Source organism: Convolutriloba macropyga, chromosome 12 (assembly GCF_964194025.1).
Source record: "Convolutriloba macropyga chromosome 12, txConMacr16.3, whole genome shotgun sequence".
Taxonomy (NCBI): domain Eukaryota; kingdom Metazoa; phylum Xenacoelomorpha; order Acoela; family Convolutidae; genus Convolutriloba; species Convolutriloba macropyga.
Window position 1 is genome coordinate 57,163,179 of NC_134479.1, and position 23,240 is coordinate 57,186,418.

The window sequence follows — 23,240 nt, forward strand, 5'->3', positions numbered from 1 at the left end:
TCTACGACAGGTTGATGAGGCCTCAGACGTTGTATCGGGCTGCATGCTGGAAAGGCGGATCTCCTATTGGTTTTATTTTGCAATTTCGAACTCCAAAAGCTTTAGGAAGTATAATGAACGCAATTTTGCAATATCATCGCAACCAAGACATCTCAAAAGTTGGGATGTCTGGGAAGGCTGTGATTGACATCCCCAATATAAGGACAAAATTATTTGAGTCGATTGGAAACGTGAAACCGCTGATGATGCAATTCACTTGATCTGCCCTTTTTCATTGGACTAAAGGTTGATCCTTTCAAAACGCGATTGAAGAAGTTTCTGCTCCTGTAAAATGTGCAAAAAAAGCGTGAAAAAGGGACCCGCCGAAAGGCTGCGCAAGAATCTGCAAAAAATAGCAGGGTTGAACTTAACAAAAACCTTTAATTGAGCAGATGATAAAATATCATCCAGCAGTAAAGCAAAACGAACGAAAGTGGAGATGTTGTCTTGCATTGTGAAACCACTGGCCATGATGTTCAAGCAGAGATAAAGGAAGGATATACGCTTATTAAGGAACTACGTTCAGCTGCCGCTACTGATCCAAACGGTGAAGCTTCTTGTTTGAAGCCAGCAACCCAGAAAAAAGCAGTACAGCGAAAAAAAACTGATAGAACATCATGGATTTGAAAACTATTAAACAATTTCTGCTTCGGATGAGGCCAAATTAACAAGTCTTTCAAAACCGGAATTCTTTTCTTTCCTACTTATGATAGATTATTATTTTGCTAGCGCACAATTTAGTGAAAAAAAGGAGGTCTGAAACAATTCTGATTATTCAATACTCCAAGTGACTAAGCAAACAGTGATATATGAGCCTAACATAAATGTGCTTTTTCCGTCAGACCTTCAACAAATTAATCAGATATTATACTAAGCAACCCTTCATAATAAAAACATAAATAGAAGGTCATGATTTTCGAGTAGACAAGCGCTTTCCATTATTTTTTTCGACGTAGCTAAATCAAGTCGATGCTTTTTTATACCTTGTTCCAAAAGGCACAGCTTTGTTGCCCTCGACTTCATCAAGAATCAAAAAACTTATTTAAATTGAGGTTCAGTAAAAATTTTAAAGCTGTACTGAAACATTTCATCTCAGAATTGCTCACTTTGATGCTTCATTACAGATTTCAACACAAATTCAAAACTCATACAACTGAAGTGCCGAATCCAATAGCACAATATTTCAAAAACAAATAGTCAGAGCGACCTGTTTTTATTCTAAAATGATTATTATTATACATTATATTTTCATTCGTGGCAGGCCAAATTTCTCCATTTTCGAAGACTTTCATCGTTGACAGTGTTTGCTGTTTACACGTGCATTCGAATATTATTGCCATAAATTAAACGTGCTTGTGTTAGGGAACGCTTGTGTGTGTGGGTATCCCCATAGCTATGTAGGTATTTACTTATGTATTTTTATATGTATGGAAGTATGTAGTATGTATGTATGTATTTATTTATGTTAGTATGTATGTATGTATGTATGTATGTATGTATGTATTTAATATTTACGACCTTCGCTTTTTCTACATGAACAACCTGTCTTTCCTATAGACGATATAAGAGACGCGCCTTCCTTAGACCCAGTTGCGAAAACCTAATTTTTGATATTTTAAAGTCACACGTACCTGTTTTTACGACATGTTGATGAGGCCTCAGGCGTTGTATCAGGCTCTAATCTGGAAAGGCGGATCTCCTATTGGTTTTATTTTGGAATTTCCGAACTCCAAAAGCTTTAGGAAGTATGATGAACGCAATTTTGCAATATCATCGCGACCAAGACATTTTAAATGTTGGGATGTCTGCGAAGTCAAGGATTGATATCCCCACAAATTTATCCGAGTCGTTTGGAAACGTGAAAAAGCTGATAATGCAATTCAATTGGACTGCCCTTTTTCATTGGACTAAAGGTTGATCCTTTCAAAACGCGATTGAAAGAGTTTCTGCTCTCGGACAATTTGTGCTGAAAAAGCGTGAGATAAAGGAAGCCGCCGAGAAGCTGTGTACGAACCTCTAAAAATAGCAGGGTTGAATTGTACAAAAACCTTTATTTGAGCGGATGGTGAAACATCATCCAGCAGCAAAGCAAAACCAACGAAAGTGAAGACGTTGGTTTGTCTTGTGAAACCACTGGCCATGATGCTAAAGCAGAGAAAAAGAAGAGAGATCTGATTAATGAATTACCTTCAGCTGCCGCTACTGATCCAAGTGGTGAAGCTTCTTGTTTGAAGCCAGCAACTAACAAAAAAGCAGAAAAGCAAAAAAAACTGATAGAAACGCATGCATTTGAAAACTATTAAACTATTTCTGCTTCGAATGAGGCCAAATTGAAAACAATCTTTCAAATCCGGAATTCTTTTCTTTCCTACTTATGGTAAATGAATGTTTTTGCTAGCGCAAAATTAAATAAACAAAAAAAGTTCTGAACCAATTGTGAGTTTCCAATACGCCATGTGATTAAGCGAACAGTGGTACATGAGCCTAACATAAATGTGCTTTTTTCGTCTGACCTTCAACAAATCAATCAGACATTATATTAAGCAACCTTTCATAATAAAAACAAAAATGACAATGTCATGATTTTTGAGTAGACATGAGCTTTCCACTATTTTTTTTCGATATAGCTAAATCAAGTCCATGCTTTTCTATACTACTTTGTTCCAAAATGCACAGCTTTGTTGCCCTCGACTTCATCAAGAATCAATAAATTTTTTTAAAAGTGGGGTTCAGTGAAAAACTTATAGTCTGTTTAAAGCTGAATCGAAACATTTTATTTCAGAACAGTTCACTTTGATGCTTCATTGCAGATTTAAACAAAAACTTAAAAGGACCTGTCTTTATTCGAAAATGATTGAATTTTATTATTTTCCTGTGTAATATTTTATTCGTGGCAGGTAAAGTTTGTCAATTTTACTAAACATTTACATCCGCTGAATCAAAACACGTCCCAGTGAACTTCGGATACTTAAATTTGTCAGAAAAAAAAGAATAAAGAACACCTACGGAAAATTGGAACCAAAAGAGCAATAAGGTGAACTCCAAACTTTAAAGTTGGTGCTTTTTCGCTTTTGAAACATGATTTTTCAACGCTGGTGATTTCAAAGAGTTTTTGCCTAGATTACACTAACAAAAGTTTAGTCAAAATAAATTCATACTCTTTGAAACTATATCTATTTGATCATAGGTGCCCGTCGATCGTTCACGTCAGGTGATTTACTTGCAGACGTATTCAGGTTCACAGATTTCCGATAATTGATTAAAAATGTCCAAAATAGAATATTAAATAGCCAATTTCAGAATCAAAACGACCAATTACAATTAACAAGAATATAAACATTGTTATTACAAACGATCAATACCATTGCAGTCAATTTCACGTGAAGGAAAGACTCAATCTTCCTACCATCAATCCAGATTAAATAATTGAGTTAAGCATACACATTAATTTGTACTAACCTGCCACTAAGGTTAAGAAAGCCTCCGTTTCTCGAAAGATCGACCAGACTCGACTCTGATCTGCGGGATATGTTGCCATTGTTTCCCGCAACCAAAGGAGCATCCAAACTCAAACTGATGTTGTAGAGTCCGGAGAGGGACAAGTCTGGATTTGAAAAATGTCTCGTCCCCTTTCCGTTGCCTTGATTAATTTAATTGATTAATTTCATATTGATTATTACTATTTACTTTTCTGTTGACTTAATTTACGTCAATGTTCTTACAACCTCAGAGTATTATGCATACGCGTCATGTTGACAATACGTGTGACATTAATTGTTTTAAGATAGGTGATACCTTATAAGGCAAAATATCAAACTGTATTTGGATCTATTCTGTTCCCCCCCCCCCCCTCCCCAGTGTTTTTTATGACCCCCAGTTACAAATTCTATGTTGTTATATTGCACGTTACTATGTAAGAAAATAGCACGTGCGTCTGGGGGTCATAAAAAATTTATGCTCACTAAGCTGGGGCGGGGGGGGGGCAAACAGAATAGATCCCCGTTTTTAATAGACCCCTATATTTAATTCATAACGCGCATTTAGCCAGAAAAGCCTGAAATAATCAGTTTTCAATAATTTCAAGTTCTTGACGCCAGACCAATAGTACGTGTTACAATGAAGTTTTTTGTAGTTGATATAAAAACACAGGATGGTGTAGTTTAAATACCCAGAACGAGAAAAGTTCAAAGCTTGCACGGTATCGCCGTCAAAGTATTGTTCCGACCCCACTTAGAGGGGGGAGAACTATACGCTCAATTGGGTTTTTGTCAAATTAATTTTCGCTAACTGATTTAATTGACATTGAAAGGCATGAGTTGTATCATTAGAAAGTCCATCGAGCGTAGAATACATACTTAATAAGTATTATTTTGATTTTCGTAGAGTTCTCGAGTTCTAAAGTTTTGTAAAAATTAGGTGGTTTCCCCTGTTTTTGTTCACTTTTGTCATTTTCCGTAATTTCTGCTCAAATTTGGATCCATTTTGGCTAAAATGATAGCTAAATTTTTGGAAATTCAGCCTTTTTAAATGAAAAATGAAATGGCACATAATATACTTTTTAGACCATTTTGTCCCCTTTGCGGAAAGTAGGGGCGTAGCAACTGCTGACCTAATCTTCTTCGTTAGGGCTATTAATTTCCGATTCCCAAAACAGCGTTCTGGAAATAAAAATTGTCGGCTTTTCAAATCGGTATTTATCCAAAACGCATAATTTATTTTTGATATATTTCTCTAAAATGTATAAACTTTTTTTCCGTCCAATTGTTTAATGTTCAATTGGGCAGGTGGTCATCAGGTCAAGGCTTCTTATTTTTTTGTTTGGATTGTATTTTAGACTACATTCTACATTCTTTTTCGTAAGATATGTTTACACCGGTTCCCAGTTTTTGATGTGTAATGAAAAACCAGATGGGAGTAGTAAACTCAGGCTGCAGTAGTACAGTACAGAAAGCGAAACTAAATAATATTAGAGATTTATAATCTTTGACGGTATTCTGTCCAGAACAGTGAGAAATTGGTGCTAGCAGATTTTCCGTTTTACCTTTTGCTTTTTTTTTACTTGCGGCAACCCAATTTCCTTTTTCACTTTTTTTCCTGTTCAATCCAATTCATGACCTATTCTGTATGGGGAGTCAATTTTAACCACCTATTAATTTATACCATGAATTAGAGAGTAATAGACAACTGGAATTGACTTAAGATCACAACTTTAGGACATAAAGATCTGAGGTTTGTCTCGCTCGCCTAAACAATGCTCAAGTGACTGAGAAAAGCAAAAATGAGGCTTTTGGTTGCCAACCATGGGCACTTCATGGTACAAAAAATAGGTTAAATGAAGTGAAATATATTACATGAAGAGAGTTACAAAACATAACCCACTAATGTCCGGCGAATTGCTATCAAAAGTATGGCGAGCGATTGGCTTCGTCAGTAGCTAGCCACGTTTTAGTGAGGCTAGCTTTAGCTTGATTGGAGGTGCGGTGGGCTGATGAGCGGGGGTGGGTGAGGCGCAACAGTGGAGGGGGGCAGCGATGGGAGGGGTTCTTTAGCTGCACGGGGCCGTTACAGCCTGAACGATGTGCAGGGGTGCGGATTGGGGCGGAGGGGAGGGGGCGGTTAACCTATGAGAACTCCCCTTCGCACCATAAGTATAAGTCTCCAAAACAGTTGCTGTGAATCGCATACTTGGAGACTAGTGAGCTGAAAGGCTCTAAGAGAACTTATTTCCCGCAGGGCGCTACCTGTTTATCCCGTTTTTGAGGACGAAAAGTCATATCGATCAGACGAAAAATTGGTCAAGCGAAAAATCGCATTAAAAACACCAGCAGGACTAATATAATTGCTAGAAACTTCGTTTGAGAACAAATAAATATGTTGTCATGGAAACAATCTAAACTGTATTTTTGCTATTTTTTTATAACAGCGCTTCATTGTAGATAATTGTGCAAATTCAATTGGCGAAGCCACATTTCGTTTAGTCTGAATAAGAAAATCAGCGTGGTAGAAAATCTAAAATTATTTTTTAGAAATTATCTGGATTTGATTGTTCGATATTATGTCCATGAATCAATAGTACGACAGTAGTAGTTACTTTCTTTTTATCGCAGAAACTGGAAAGGAGACAAGAGTTCCTAAAGAGTTTTGTGGCTGTGATGTTTGTTGAGAGTGTGTCAACAGTCCTTCAGACACTCCATCAGGTTCCTTCTGCTGACAAAGAAAGTTGCAAGATGGAAACTTAAACCAAAACCCAATCGGGATTTGATTGAAAAGTGTTTCGATGCTTTTTTCAGGTCTCATGAAATTTGCAAGCAAACTGCCAACGTCCGGCGGATAAACGTTCTGAAGATAATTACTTTAACAGAGTAGCGCAGTTCAATAACTTTTTGTCTCAGTTAAACAATTTTCATAATTATTCACCATATAAAAATCCATGTCCGTTTCAAAGTGAAGTGAAAAATGTTGGAGGGGGAAGCAATAAAAAGATTCAAGTACGAAAATTACCCTTCAGGATGAAAAGTTTTCGAGAAATTTTAGTAATTGAAAACTGATTTTGCCCTAATCTGGGCTACCAAGCTGATAATGATTATTTTAACCCTTCGCATGAAAATTTGTTAAGGACCCAATTAAATCGGACGAGCAGATGCTCGGTAAATTTACCGTTCTCATGGCATTTTTTACACAACCCCAAAAGGACAGGAAAAGTGAGCGATTTCGTAGTAGGTAACTTAAGTTATAGAACTGCACTCGCCTTAAAAAAAATCGGAAATGTTATAGGCATAATCTCTTTTTGAATTTTTACAAGATTTCGACAAATGCGGATATCAATAGTTGTCGTGATCAGATCACTGGCCAAACATAATAAATTTGATTTTTCAAACACTCATTGTCGTTATTATGTAGACTTAGAAACTTTTAACAAATATATTTTCTGCATTGATTCAGGCTTTTAATTATTTGAACTTGTTAGGAATCTGAAAGCTTTCCACAGAGCTGTGGTTTTAGAGACTGATAATGGTTTAGTCTGATCTATTAATTCTTTTGCTCAACTTTGGATTTTTAATTACAGAAAAGCGCGTTTTCGAAAACATGTTAAATTCTATTTCGAATCGCAGATGTTCGCCATGTGCCAGGCTTGTGCAATCGTCATTGAATATATCATTACGCCGCAAAATGTACACAAGTATATTTGAGTTTTCTTTAGGGGGAGGGGGGGGGGACGTTGACAACAGAAACCAAAATGGGTCAATTTTTTCACGTTCAATTTATGAGCAGTTTGCAAAATTTGTTTTGCCTCCAAATTTTCAGCTATTTAAGCATGATTTCAGATGAAAAAACTGAAAACTCTAATAAGGAAAGCTTTTTCGTTCAAGAGAACTTCTCCATAGGATTTTGAGATGAAAGCGTGGGTTAAATATCTAGATGCCATGTTTTAGTGCGTTGCATACTTTCGAGCGCGTTGCATTAGCTGGTTGCAATGTTCGCATTTGTTTCCAAAGCCTTCTTTCGACAAAATGAAGAAACATACCCGGCAGATTGCCGGAAAATAGCCGCCATTGATTCCAATAAGCATGATTGGGATTGAAATCACAGAAGATATTGAAAAAATTTTTGTACAAAAACATTTTTTAAGTCCAATTTATTTTGATGGCATTTCGTAGTTGAACATACTTCTGTTTCTTAGAGAGAGGCTACAGGGGCTACTATCAATAACAATAAGCATTAGAGAGAGGTAACTAATATTTATAGGAACGACGTTCAAATAGCGGGCATCTAAAATTGGGCTTTATGGGTTTATCCCGTTTCTATTTCTGAGTTCAATTTTTTATACCGACTCTGTTCATTTTGAATTGCTTTGTTGAGCAACTGATGTTCAAAATCACTTTTAGCAGAATGAGAGAAGAGAGAAACTAGCCTAGAGAAGTAAAAAAAGATTTCACGCAAAATGTTGAAAAGGCGGCAAAATGAGGTAAAGCGAAACTTTTTTTTTATTCGACGAAGTAAAAAAACATAACAGGACGAGTCCTGACGTACAATTCAAAGAATTTTCATTGACTAAACAGAAAAACTAGACCTAGAATGGACTATGAGTGAATTGAGAAAACCATTTTAAAAAATCAGATCAAAAAATAAGAAAAAAAACAAAAAAATCAATGTCAAAATGCCGCATGTGAACAAAAAAAACCACTAGCGAGAAATGAAAATTTAATTCAAACAAAAAACTAGGCCTAGAATGAGCTGTGAATGGATTCGGAAAACCATTTAGAAAAAAAATCCGATCCAAAAAATCGAAAAAACAGTAAAAATCAGAGTGAAATTGCCGCATGTGAACAAAAAACCACTACCGAGAAACCGAAATTTTGTTCAAACACCGTTTTCTCACTCCACTTTAAAATTAGAGCGAAAAAAATTCACGCCGCAAAACCACTCGCTTTTTCGCTCCATTTCCTGTTTCGGCGTGACCAAAATCACTACTCCAATTTGACTTCAAAAATCATGAAAATGTGTGAACAGATCTTAAAAAAAAGACAGCGCCCCAATACAATTCAAATTCTTTGAATTGTAAAAATAGGAGCGCTATAATAGCCGCCTGAGAAGATGAGGGCGGCTATTAAAAAACCATAAGTAAAACCACCAAAGTTTTATAATTTTTAAACGTACTTTTCGCTCTGAAAAGGTATGCCTAAATATTTCCATTAAATTCTTTGTCTAAAAGTTGAGGTTCTGAAATTCTATAAAAAAACCGTCGATTTGCAACCAACTGAAGTTCGCCTTCCAGGAGCTGGTAGGAAATCCAGATTTTCTCTCTCTGCAGAGAAAGACAAAATATTCGACTGCTCTTGACTGACTTCTGAAGTTTCTTCAATCACTGCATCTTTTGTAATGAAAACTTCCTTTCTTGTTCGTATCTACAGCTCAAATTATCAGCAGTGCAGCTTCGTTCAGACACAAGTAGCAAAAACAATTCTATCTTAATCGTTGCTGACTTCAGAACAACTCAAATTCTGTCCCCTGGTATACGACTATGACATTATATGGTTCGCTTCTTATCGTGGTTGATTTTAATCTTAATGAGCAGTCCCAACTTTTTCAATTTATACAAAACATTATCTTTTAAAACAAGCATCACTTTATTCACAGAGGTTCAATTTTTTTTCATCCGTTTGTTGAGCCACATCGAAACGCACCCTGGTTTGCTGAAGGAATATAACTTTCTTACCTGTGAAAACCAGCCAGGTTTTTGCAACTTGATAACAGTTAGGTTCTATAAGTTTTAAAATCAATTAGAACACAAAATTGTTAATAACAAGAAAAGACTTACCTTTACCACACTTCTTTGTTATTGTAGAAATCACTTACCTTAAATATCAATCACAACGTTGAATATAATTCATTTTTTCTATGCACATGAAAAGTAAACAGCCGTATTACAAGGATCAGATAGAGCAGCCAGGAACAATTTGAAAAACGAACTTCAAAATCTAGGCATACAAACTTGTCAGCAAATATTTACCTTATTGCCATAAAATAGCCGCAATAGCTTCGTAGCTCTGCAGTCTCAAAAACAATTAAAAGAAACAGACTAAAAAGAAAAATTTCTTTATTAAATGCTGAAACGTTACATTTTGATTAAGAATGTTCAAATTATTGCTGCTTCTATTAGCTGCCCTCAAATACCCTTCCATTAGATTGAAACGCACTCTTCACTTTATCTCTTTGAATTGAAGAATAGAAAAGTCAATAAGAGTGAGGAAGTCATTTTTGAGATTGAAAAGTCATGTTTGAGAGTGAAAAACTTAACGCGAATGAACAAAAAACTCTTTCCACCGAGAGTGAAAAATAACGTTACCCATGCAATTCAGTTCAAATTGCAGGAACGAATGATTATATTGTCGTAACAAAAATCTTGACGACGAGATAACATGGTCGAAAAAATTCCGGATCTAACTTGAAGAGTCGAAATACAAAAAAACAGTGCCTGCAGCCGAAACCAATACCTTTTAACTTGAACCAGCAACTAATTACCTTAGCTTTGATCAATAATATTTTGTAAAATTCCCATCGCTGTCATAACGAGAAAGATTTGAGTATTGACATAATTGGAACAAGTTAAAAGAAAAACAATCACATCATTCAGTAACAGTACACAAAAGCCGCAACGATTTAAAACATCAGAAATAATTTGCCAAGAAAACGCACTGATATCTTGATACTCAATGTTCCACATTATGGAACATTTGGCAACGCAGAAAACTCTTAGAATGTTCAAATACTGATACGATAAAAATCTGACAGGGCTAAATATTGTCATGAAATAAATCCGGACACTAGTCTTGAAAAACAAGAACTCCATAATCGACTCTGCAAGCCAAATACACATTGTAAAATAATAAGGCAGATAATATTCTTAGAAACTAACCAGAAATTTTCTAGAAAAATTATACTGAAAATTAGAAATCAAGAAAAAATTCCTTTTGCTTTGTAGTCACAGCATTTAAGAAAAAATAAGATATAAATCTCTTGTTGGAAATTACTAACACAAAATGAGTATGCACTACTGCAAAAATAAAATTAATCAAGACAAAAACACAGGAGAAGGAACAATAATGGCAAAAAATTGGTTAAAAGAAAAACTTAACAAACGAAGATCTTTTGCAGAAAGTAATAGTCAGTTTAAACTTTTAAACAGTATTCCAGCAAAATCTCAAAGACCTGCAAAATATAAAACAAACTGCAAACAAAATAAAAAGAAAAACCTACGAACCAGACTAAAAATATCCTAATTTTTAAACAACTGATAAAGCCAAGCCGGAAAAAATGAAAATATAAAAACTAAAGTCCTTAGGAGAACGCGAGAATGACATACTGAAATGTAGAGAACATGGTCAAAACAAAAACAAAGAAACATGCTAAAAAAAACGAAGAAACATGGTAGAGAACATGGTCAAAAATCATCTAGTTTTGACAGTTAAAAACCAAATTGAAAAAAAAATAAGGTAGAAAAAAATAGATTTCATTATTAGTGATTCGATGCTGAGAAAAACAGATTGTCATCCTCCTGTGAAGAAATAAGAGAAAACAATTCAATAAAATGAAACGTTAACTAGCAAAAAAAAACTTAAAAACATTTTCAAAATGAAAACATTATCTTTGTGATTCTAAGAATCAACATCAGAAAATTTCGATTCTTGAGAAAACAAAATTGAAATCCTTTAAGGTGCGAAAAAGAATTTCTGGTAAATAAAACCAAAATTCAAACAAAAACTGTCAAAAATAAAAATTACAATTTGTGAAGTTTTAACACAAATTTCCCACGTTAGAAAAAGGCTCTCAATGCATGAAACATCAAAAGTAGGTGGCAATATGAACTGAAGTTTGAAAATAAGTAAAGATCCAAAAATGAAGAAACCCATGGACAAAAACCCAAAAATTAACTAAGAACTTGAGAAAACTGTGCCACTTTTAATTTAAAACGCATCGCTAAGCTCATAAAAAATTTTGCGGTATTATTGTCAGTGGGTTACATATCGAAAAGCATTGACTATAGGTCATCTTCACAAAAGACCAAAACACAAACCAAAAATGAGCGATTGGACGAAAAGGCTGACAGGGGCTATCTATTAGCTTCATTCTTTAAAAAACAATTTGCAAAGTCGAAAATTCATTCACTAAACGCAGCCCATGATCATAAAATTTTTTTCGCGAAGCAAAACTCGGTTCACCATGACAGCTTTTCTCACGTTTGCTTTCAGGTCAAAATGCCACAAGACCAAAACTACTGCCTGCAAAACAAAAACATAGCAGGGCATGCCCTAACAAAACAAATCCATTTCAGTTACTAAGCAAGAAAACAAGGCCTAGAAGAACTCGAAAAACCATTTAAAAAATCAGACACAAAAAAAGAAAAAAAATGATGATAAAATGCCACATCTGAACAAAATACAGGCGAGAAAGTGAACTTCGTTTAAATACCAAATTCTCAATCTACCTGAAATTTAGAGCAAAAACAAATTCAAAACTTAAACGGTATTCCAGCAATATCTCAGCGCGGTTATGAAATGAACTGAAAAAATATGAAAAAAGAAACATTTAAGAAATAGGCTAAAATATAATTAATTAAACAACTGATATAGTCAGAGCGCAAATCTATAAAGACAACAGTTCTTAGGAGAATGCCACTATAACACATGCTGGAATGTGGAGAATATCGACGCAGTGTAAATAAACATAACCTCGATTTTTAAAAGCTAAAAACCATATTGCAAAAAATAAAGAAACATAGCTGGCAGATTGCCAGAAAATAGCCTCAATAGCTTCGTAGATCTGCAGTCTCAAAAAACAGTGAAAAAGACAGACCAAAAAAATTCGTCTTTTCATTGAAGGCTGATCTGTTATATTTTGATTAAAAATCTGTTTAAGTGTTTGCTGCTTCTATTAGCTGCTCTTTAATATCCTTCACTTAGAGTGACCCTCATCCATTTGACCTTATCTCTTTAAATTAAAGTAAATAAAAGTCAATTTCAAAGTGAGGAAGTCATTTTTGTGAGTGAGGTAAGTCAAGTGTGACCAAAAATTTAATCAAGCAAATGAACAAAAAAACTCGCTCTACTAAGAGTAAAAAATGACGTCACTCACGCATTCCAGTTAAAATTGCATGAACGAATGAACAAAAAGCAGATTTGAAGTGGTTGTGACGTCATAGGGTTGTAACAAAAATCGCGACGAAATAAAAAAAACCATGAGAAGCCGCTATCGCTGTGCGGCTATTAATAAAAACAAATAGGCTTCTTTACTTAGCATTAAATAATGAGAAAAAACATTGCTATCCTACAGATAAAAAAGATAAAAGCAGAGAAAACCATTCAAAAATTTGCAACATTAAAATCTAAATAAATCTAAAAAATATTTCTAAAATGTAGAAAATTTCACTGTTTCAAAAAATCTACACCAAAACTTTTTTAAGAAAACGAAATTAAAACTCCTGAAGGTGGGAAAAAACTTTCTAGTAAATAAAACCAAAATACAAATAAAAACTGAGAAGAATTACCAAAACTGGATTTGTATTTGTAAATTTTTCAATAAAAAACAAAAGTCTGTGCCCATTTTACAGTTGAAACGCATTGTTTTGCCCTCAAAAATACCGTGGTATCAATTTCATTGTGTTACATATTAAAAAGCATCGACAAAAAATCATTTTCACAAGAGAAAATTATCTATATGCTCCATTCTGTCAAAAACACTTTTCTAGTCGAAAACTCATTCACTGAACGCAGCTCATGATCAAAAAAACTTTTCTCGCTAAGCAGAATTCTGTTCACCATGACACCTTTCCCCACCTTCCCTTGTAGGCCGAAATGCCGCATGAACAAATCAACTACCTGTAAAAATTCCATAAAAAGACCGATATAAAACCAATACTCCTCTTCGAGTCGTAAAAAATACCAAGAGAAGCGCAAAAATAGCCTTAGCTATCGCTTTGTGACTATTAAAGAAATTGTCCAATGAAACTAGTTGAAGTAGTGCCGAACTTTATCGACAACAGCATAAAAGGGAGATTTTTGTAAAATGTTACCCTTGGTACCTTGTAAAATATCCCCATCTCAAACCTACAACAATATTATTTTGAAATTGCACATAACCTTACCATAAAGGAACGCTAATAAATCTTTGAGCGCCGTATGGATCTAACTGTGCCGGTAAATAAGCGATTCCCAATTACTGACCGGATCACTTCTAACTACTGTTAGCTTTACAGTTCTTTGTAAGCAAAAAAAATGGGATCGTTTCCGTTTGTGCCCCCCAGCTTAGTGGGCGCATATTATTTGCACCCCCCAGACGCACGTGCCATATTTTTACATGATGATTTACTATGTAAAGGCACGTGTTATGTAACTGGGGGGGGGGGGGCGCATAAGGCACTATGGGGGGGGGGCACAAACGGAAAAGGTCCAAAAAAATCATTAAATTTCATTAACTGTGCTTAGTATTGAAAGCCCGTCTTTTATTTATCAATAAAAATGGCCACTTTTCAAATCTCTTCGAGAATATCCATCCCCCGTTTTGCAAAAGCAGAAAAAGATAAAATATTGTAAACAGTTGAAAATTATTACAATGGCAACCGTATCCTCCCCGAATGTAGTTGAACGAAATGGTCAAGCAAGCTCACCAATTTGCAGAAAAACAAAAATTATTTAAACGGGCTCTTTACAAAAAGCAGTAAAAGCAGAAATTAACAAAAAGCAGGAAATTTTAATAGGTGAACAACTGATTTTATTGTGATACAGGCGCAGTAACCCATTAACTTCCACTTAGAAACGATCATTTTTTTGCAAAACTTAATAAAGCAAGATACCAAAAAAGAAAACCAATTAGAACAAATCGCAAACCTAAGGTCAAATTGAAATCACAGAAAACTTGATCAAAAGTAAATTGAAAGAAAATGATACAATTTTTGATCATTGATAGCATTTTTTGTAATTTGTTCCCAAACTGCATTAACATTAACAGTAACCAACGAGTTCGAGCAAATTCGAAAAATAAAATTTGGAGTGTACAGAATATATCCTGTATTTTGCAAAATAATAGCCACAATTACTTCATAAACCTGTAGACTGAAGTTACCAATCAGAAAACAAGGAACAACAATCCAAGGACAGAATTTTGGGTTTTCTAAAAACTGCAATGAAAAAAATTGATAAGAATTTATCCAGAGCATAGATTGTTCCAAAAATGCCCTCAAATAATCTTTATTAGGAGTAGCATATCGTTAGTTAACATAGCTCCTTCATCAACAGTAAACTAAAGTCATGACAGTGGTGAAATGCCCGCGTGACCAGAAAAAAATTGGCGTGAACAAACTCACCTCAATATCGAAATCACGCGAATAACCAACCAGCCATTTAATGAACCAAAGCTTTATAGAGGTGAGCGCGGAGTCACAACCGTTCAATCTACACGACAAAGCAAAGCAGGACACCTCCAAAAACAAAATACAGGACAAAATAAAACGCAGGTCATATGGTAAAATCAAATCTAAGATAGAGTTAAAAGAACTGAACACAAGATCAAAGGCAAAAGTCAGACCTCCAAATAATGAAGTCAACATTAACAAGATAGAAACATCAAAAATTCGTATAGAAACAATGCAAAACGAGGATCTATTTTGTTTTGCCCCCCCCCCCCGCCCCCGAGTTTTTAACGCCCCCCAGTTACCGATCATGTGTTGTAATATAGCACGTTACTATGTAAAAAAATAGCACGTGCGCCTTGGGGGACGTAAAGAAATCAGCCCACTAAGCTGGGGGGGGGGGCAAAAAAGAACGGATCCCAAAACGATTATGAAGAGGGCAAATCGAAAAGAAGGTGACAAAAACTTTGCTCGACAGCTAATAAAAAGGCAACTGCTTTCAATTTCAAAATATGGCCAAAGCTTCATTTGTTCTCGACTCTTTTCTGTTAACACCGTGAAAGCTAAGGGTTAACAGCGAAGTAAAAAATAAAAAAAATAAATAAACAAATCTTCCTCTTATAATTGAAAGCAAAAAAAGTCAACCAAAAATGTAAAGCAAAGAACACACTGCATAACTATGGCGTTGATGTCGTCAAGAGCAAAAAAACTGTTCAGTACCATCTACACTACAAAACAGCTGAAGGCTGAAATAATCAATTCAGACCCTCAGCAGAAAAAGATTGCCAGAAAACAACCTCGCAAAAATTCAGTAATCAATTTTGTTCTTTTGATTTTTTTAAAAACATAGTTATACCAGAAATCTACTTCAGGAAATCTGCAAAGACCAGAACCAATCTTTTGCCTTTTTAGGTCCCCTGGGAAATCAACGAAGAACAATACTTCAAATAAAAAATTCCATCTTGAATATTTGGAAACTTTTTTATCCTCAAAACTAAACCTTTTTGGCCAAAAACCAAAAAATAAAATGTAAAGGGCATACATCGAAAACCACACATGAAAAATAACAAACTGCCCAACGCAAAAAAATAAAATCTATTCTGTTACAGTCCCCTCCACCTCTTTCTATGATCCTCACTTTCCGATTATCTTTTTATATAGCACCTCACTGTATAAAAATGGCACGCTCGCCCGGGAGTTAGCAAGCCCATTAAGCTGAGAGGGGGAAGAATATATCCTCAATAATTGACACCTAAAAGCTAATGAGATTACACAGAGCCGGTAGATTGACAGAAAACAGCTGATGTAGCTTTATAGATCTGTGGTCTCAAAATAAAAACAAAACATCTGACACCAAAATTATATATCAATTTTATATCACCAAAACTTTTTATATCAATTACTGTGATGTCTGTAAATGATACAGACCTATGAACTGCAAAACTGCCCTCAATTAGCCTTCAATTATGCTGAGATATACGCAATTGACTGCAGCTACTCTTATTAAAGATAGCAGAAACCAATTTGTGAGATGGCATTTTAAGAGTGAGGTAAGTAAGCTGTGACCAAAAAACAATTCACCCCAATTTGATCAACGAACGTGCCCAAAAAAGAGAAAACAACCCACGCACGCTATTCTGACAGAAGCTCATTTAGAGTGAGCGCAAAATCTTTACGACGAATTTAAAAAACATAGCCAACAGATTGCCCAAAAACAGCCGCCGTTTACACCGTTGAGTCTCATGTGACTTGCACAGAATAGGACAAGAAAAAGAAAAACAGACCACCTATTTTTCTAAGTGTCAAAAATGCCAGCTACCATTCGACCAAATGAACTTTGATAACCTAAAGCACTATCTATTAATGACAGGTATTTATCCGTTCATCGCATTCCTATTGAATGTGCTCTTTAGACCTTAGCTATATTCACTACATTGAGTAATTTAATGTGTGACAGAATTCCAAAACCAGTTGAATCAGTGAGTGAGTTAAGTCAGCTGTCGAACGTCAAAATCGCGAAAAACATGATAGAGGTAAAAACGAATTTAAAAACAATTGAAACTCCAGAAAAACCAATCCAGAGAATTGAATGGAAAACCTAGAAATCAATAACCTGACCAGTAGAAAAATTTACAACTACGAGGCCCAAAAAAGTTTTGCAAATTTAGTGGAAAAACAACAAACTATCATTTAAATCATTGATATTTTTGGTTATCATGTAAAGAAATTGCAGATTTCTATCGAAACCGCAAACACTCCTTAGGCAGCTAGATTTCTAAACTAAAAATCATGCTTGAGAACGGAATATAATAAAAGCAATGGAAAAAAAACAATTAATTGAAAATTAGAAACTTTCAAAATTCCAAAATTCGCGAATGCTTCGTGAAGCTAATGTACTCAAATTAAATAGTGGTGGTGAAAATCCGCAAGGATAAGATGCCAAATCAAATAATTTTTGGCTCCTCGTGTTCAACAAACACAACAGTTATAAAAAGCATTATACCAAAACTTAAAAATTTGAAAAAATCATTACTAAATGTTAAAAATCATTACTACTTAATTCTTCGGAATCAATGACTTCAAAACCAAATCGTAGTCACCAAAATCTAGAAAACAACGAGCTTTAAGTCTAGCCGAGAAAAATTCTGGATACATAAGAGACGAAAAAATGAAAAGATAAATTGTTGAATAAAATGGATCGAAAAATCTAGCAAAAATTACCTGAGAAAATTGCTATAATTTTTGCTGTTAACATCTTTACAATTATTAAAGATGCTAAAATCCAGTTGTTAACTAATTTGCAATCATTTGAGGTTTTGTGAAACATAACGTTTCTTTAAAAATCTGCACAAGCTACGACTGCAAAACATATTCTTTTATAATCCTGCTGCTCAGTTCACGAAACGACCAAAAGGTAGATTAAACATGAAAACTTTACATACAATGAAAAAGGAAACAATGAACACAAAAACTCAAAATTAAACAAAGTCTACAAAAAAACTAATCAAAATATCACGTTCAAACAGCACCATTTTTTTTTTCGTAAAGATAACCCTTAAAATGTTTCTGCTCAAACAGCGTAACAAGTAAAATGACAAAGGAAACAAAAAAATTAAGAGTTTCCTTTATTCCAGTACAAGCTCTCGTAGCTAACATCTAAGTGTCTCCTAGTGGTAACAAAACTCATACTTTTTTTAAGAAATACGATTTAACGATAAAAATTAAAGAAAAAGCACAAAAACAAGAAATAGACAAACAAAATTCTCAGCCAAAACAACTCAAAAGTCAGTCAAATAATACGGCGACCAGATCCACTAGAAAAAAAATTTGATATATTAATTCCCTGGACACTATTAAAATATGAACAAAACCAGCTCAAAAGCGTCTAAAACGGCAAAAAGACAAATATCTCATGAATCTAAAGGTCGGATATTTATTTCGAACGGTCAAAAACACTTCCAAACGATCAGTTAATGTTTAATAGAGTTGGTAAAAATGAATTGGGCAAAATCAAAACCACAGCACTGCTTCAAAATTTACCAAAATGCTTTCACACCTATTTTTTTCTGGCTTTCTCTGGAGGAGGTAGCATGATTAAAAAAAACACTCTCCGTTCTTTCTTCCCATCAATTTTGTCAGCAGTTACATGAACTTAAAACTTTAAATTAAAAACATTAAATTTTAAATTAAAAACATAAACCGACTAACTTCGGAAAAATTGCTCTCGAATGACAGGCGGCGCAATTTAATTCAGGGGTTGTAGCCTCCATACATTTTTTATGGGTGCGAAAACATCAGCCGACGGTAGGATTCGAACCCCGACCTGCTCAGTCCGATTCCGTCACCTCGAGAGCATTTAAAAACCAGCAACAGCGACAATATAACTACGCTCAGCATACAGCTTCGCAGCAGTAAACAGATAGGGCCAAAAATTTGATTAGTAGAAAATTCTGCCTTACCGGCGCTTTCAGCACACTATGCTCTCTTATAGGGGAGGTAGTTTTAAAATTTTCCCGTGCCGTTTACCACATTGACTTGTAAAATATGCGCCATTATATAGCAAGGTGTTGAGTGGCAACTAGCATTTAAACGTCTGGAGTTTAATCGTCCTTAGGTTACGGTTCGTCCCTTATAGACACCACCCCCCCCCCCCCCAAAAAAAAACCACCACCACCAATTGTTCATTATTTGTATAATTACGGTAGCTGTGAAGTTTATATGCGCAATACCCACAACTGCATGTAGTAAGGGAAAAGAGCCTCGTTACACAGGGAAGCAGGGGAAACTCTAACTAAGTAACCCATACCCAGTAGGTTATGCGCCCAATATTTAAAGGGCACACAGGGACTGGGGGCACGAACTGAGATCCGATTTTTTCCCTGATCAATGGTGCGTTATTCTGTTGCTACGGACACTCAAACAAGTTAGGTGAAGCAGAAGAATATAGAAAAGAGTATATTCAGAAGGCTGAATTCAAAACAACCAGGTTACATTTGTTGTTAAAAGTACACAGCTATAGCCAGGTTAGTACAATTTATATCAAGTTGTAGTTATTTTTTATAGTTTGGAACTTGTTCCCTTTTTCCTCAGAGGAACAAGAAAAAGGTCCAAATGCCCATTTTCAGTCCGCAGTTGATAATCAATGAAAACGTTTGCTACAAACAACTGTGGGAACTGCAAATGAGCAGAAAGAAATATTTAAAATTTCATCGGTAAGTTACAGCAAATATATTTTTATTATGAAGTAAGAACGAGCGCGTACAGACAAGCTCGTATTCGAAGTAAAAAAGCACGTCATGTCGTGATGCTTCTTTTTCCATGCCCTCCCCCCCCCCCGTGCTTTTATGCTCTCCACTTACAAATTATGCGTTTTTATTTAGCACGTTAATGTGTAAATAACACGCGCGCTTGACGGTGGGGAGGGGGTTAGGGTTAGGGGGGCATAAAAGTTAAAGACCTCTAAGCTGGAGGTGGGGGCAGGATAGATTCTGAAGAATTAAAGAGGCCAAATTCTGATACGAGCTTGTTGGTGTCCCCCACGCAAAGGATCTGAATTTTTTTCTGGAAACTTGCTATCTTTTAATCATTTTCGTTACTCAAGCATATGCCACGTTATAAGAGATTGGCTTTAACAAGTTAGCAGAAACAACTCAAATTTGACAAATTATTTAAAGCTTAACTACAAAGTTCGACTCACATAAGCAATGGATGGTGGTATCCTTTCACCTAACTTGTCGTGTCGTATCCGTTCCAACTGATACGTAACGTATTCTGATCCGAATCGGTTGATATAGAAGTGCCAATTTAAGGGTCGAATTAACCAGACCAATATTTGAGAGCGAGGGTAGGGTATGGACTCAATGAAGATCTAACGCACCTTGTCCGGGAAGTCTTCCAGAACTGCCGGGTCGCTCATAGACGCCCGATTGCTTGCGCTACTCGATTTTACTGTCTTCATTTGAGGCGTCCATTCGTAACATTCGATAGCAGAACTGGACTGAGCTGTTGCGACAACTGAACTTGCCATTCCCGATAGATTTCCATCGCTCAATCCCTGATCAAAAGTTGTAATCACATTTTCCTGGGGTTCAAGCTCGGATAGAGAACCTTTACGAACACCATGGGTCTCAAAACCCTCAACTGCGACAAATTGCTTCTCTGAAACTTCAGTTGAGCTAGTCGAGTTTAAAGTTCCACTTCTACGCTTCATATCAGCTTTTGACCCGGTATCTCCGGTTGCGGTGCTCTTTTTCCTACCCTTTGTTTCGTTATGCAAATCTGAAAACTTTTTGTCAATTCCGAAATGCTTTAAAGGCGAATTTTCAGACACATTTGAGACTGTTTCTGTATCTGCCCGGTCCCCTTCTCCTCTACAGCGCCTACAGCAAGCACACTGACCACACTTCATATCAATGAAAGATTGGCAATCAAAACAAAATTTTGAAAAACTATTCACCAAAGATAGAACACTGGAGATTTAGTATATGTAAGGTAAATAATGAGTCACCACTACGACGCAATTGGAGCACGTGTTCATAAACGAGGACACGAATTAGCCAATGAAAAGCATTTTGTTTGAATATAATGAGTATCGGAACTCCCATTTGGCAAACAGGAATCATGACTTCCTGAAAAAAGTTGCACCCTATTCATTATAGCAGGAAAATTGAATTTGAAAAGCACCGTGTCATTAATAGAACACCAGTTCTAACAGGAAACGGGTAACGGGTAGATACTTAGCGTCTCAGGGCCATTGTAGATAACGGGATCTTTCCGTTTGTAACCCCCCACCACCCCCCCCCCCCCCCCCCCCCAGTACGCTAAAGCGGAAATTGGGTCTATCCCATTATAGCGCCCCCCCCCCCCAGCTTAGTGCTCAATCAACCTATAGCACCCTAACATGGTAAATATATATACCATCATGGGGAGGGCTACAATGGGAGAAAGAAACGGAAATTTTTCTGTTTGTCGCTTGTAAACACCCTAATCCCCCCTCTCCCCAGTAAATTTTCCAACCCCTTCCCCCCATTGTATGTAGAACCCGTTAGAAATAATTATGTAATATAGCAAATGTGCTCGAGGTGTTGCCATAATATGCACTCAGATAGCTGATGGACACAAACGGTCCCCCCCCCCCCCCCGTTACAATACAAACTACAACACGCATTATAATGTAACACCAGGTACACAAAAAAAGAAACCCCTCTGAGAGCTGTTCTATCTATACCGGGAAGTTGTTACCATAAACTTAACAAGTTTCTAACACCCTTTTTCAAAAAGATTGAAGGAACAAACATAGAAACTAACGCCAATGACGCACGAAAGACTCTGGAGCAAATAAAACTTGAAAAAGACGAACAAATCCTATCATTAAATAGTTTCATATCTTGTATGATGATGAATGACAACGACGCTGGGAGACAGAGGCTTCAATCAACTGGTGGCAAGGACTATTACCCTTGCATGGAGGAGCTAGTCTCAGCGTCACCGGAGCAGTTCAAGTCTTTGACGGGGAAGTTGACGAAAGACTGGTTGCTTTGCCTGCTTCGAGAATCCGTATCTTAACTTAAGCAAGCTAAGTTCAAACCACCTATTCTACATTCTCTGAATGACAAGTTAGATAAGCTAACTAAAAGTTTTGAACAAAAGCACCCTCTATCCCATATCGACCATTCTTCTTCCAACTCTTTTGCTGATGTAGTCAAGAAAACACTCGATGAAAGAGATTACGACCAGCTGGCTGTCAAAACTCTCGTTCTCTACAACGTTGACGAAACTGTTGTCTCTAGAAATTATTAAATAATTTCATATTGGTTATGCTCTAAACAATGACACGACAGTCAAACCCTTGCAAGTGCAGTGTGTGTAAACGGAACATCAAAGACAATGATAAATCGGCAATATCATGCGAGAAGTGTGAGCTTTGGTTCCATGGTCCATGTGTATCTCTATCAGTTGACGATGTGGACTGGCTTGGAGCAAGGAAAAACTGCAAATGGATTTGTGATACCTGTGATAGTGATCAGCTCTTCCCATCCGAAGCTAAGTTGACAAAGACTTTAGATGAGAATAAAATTGCTGACAAAGTTGCTGTTGCCTTGTCTGCTAAAATCGGTACTAAAATACCAAAAATTATTGAGCTAGCATTGCCTAATCATATCAAGGACAATTTCGAAAAAGTTTTCAACGAGACTTTGCCATCTTTTCGTGATGCTGTTCTAACGAATAAGAAAATTAAGGGACACAAAACGGCTAATGAGCCAATGCAGTTTCTGACTAACGGTCTGCCCGAAAATGCAAATTCTTATAACAAACTTATAGAGTCTGACACGAAGCTTCTTGACGAGGTTATCACTTTTATGGGTCTGAAGTCAGACGGAAATATTGTGCAAGCAAGACAACTTGGAAAGTTCAAAAACCCTGCTAACAATGAAAGACGCCTTTATAGACCAATTCTGATTACAACAAACAGTCCACATTTCATGGAAAATTGTTCTGCACGCAGCCATTATCTAAAAGATTTTCGCATTCCAGTGTATATCAAAAAGTTTTTGACGTAATCCGATCGAGAATTGGAAAAGAAGATTCTGTCAAAGAGATTTCAGATGATCGGTGAAGGCAAAAGTAAGAAGGATTTTCGAATCAGAAATTTACAACTTTTCTACCAGGGAAACCTGGTGAACTTGAATGAATCGGTAAATTGACTAACAACGAATGCTAATTGTCTACTTGTAAATTGCCATTCTATCAATTGTCTTGAAAAACGATTAAAATTGCTGAAATTAGTGCAGGTGGA

The 23,240-nt window shown here is 35.9% G+C and overlaps 1 protein-coding gene across 1 annotated transcript in view; it reads right to left on the reverse strand.

Moving 5' to 3' along the window:
• LOC142350558 (uncharacterized) overlaps positions 1-21,068 on the reverse strand; it is an 87,828-nt gene extending 66,760 nt beyond the window's left edge. The window contains exons 1-4 of the mRNA XM_075402407.1: positions 20,322-21,068; positions 8,799-8,945; positions 6,171-6,246; positions 3,499-3,643 (exon numbers count right to left, since the gene is read on the reverse strand). Coding sequence (XP_075258522.1) covers positions 3,499-3,643; positions 6,171-6,246; positions 8,799-8,945; positions 20,322-20,852 — 899 coding nt within the window. The 5' untranslated portion in view covers positions 20,853-21,068. The remainder of the gene's footprint in view (positions 1-3,498; positions 3,644-6,170; positions 6,247-8,798; positions 8,946-20,321) is intronic.
• Positions 21,069-23,240: the final 2,172 nt, after the last annotated feature.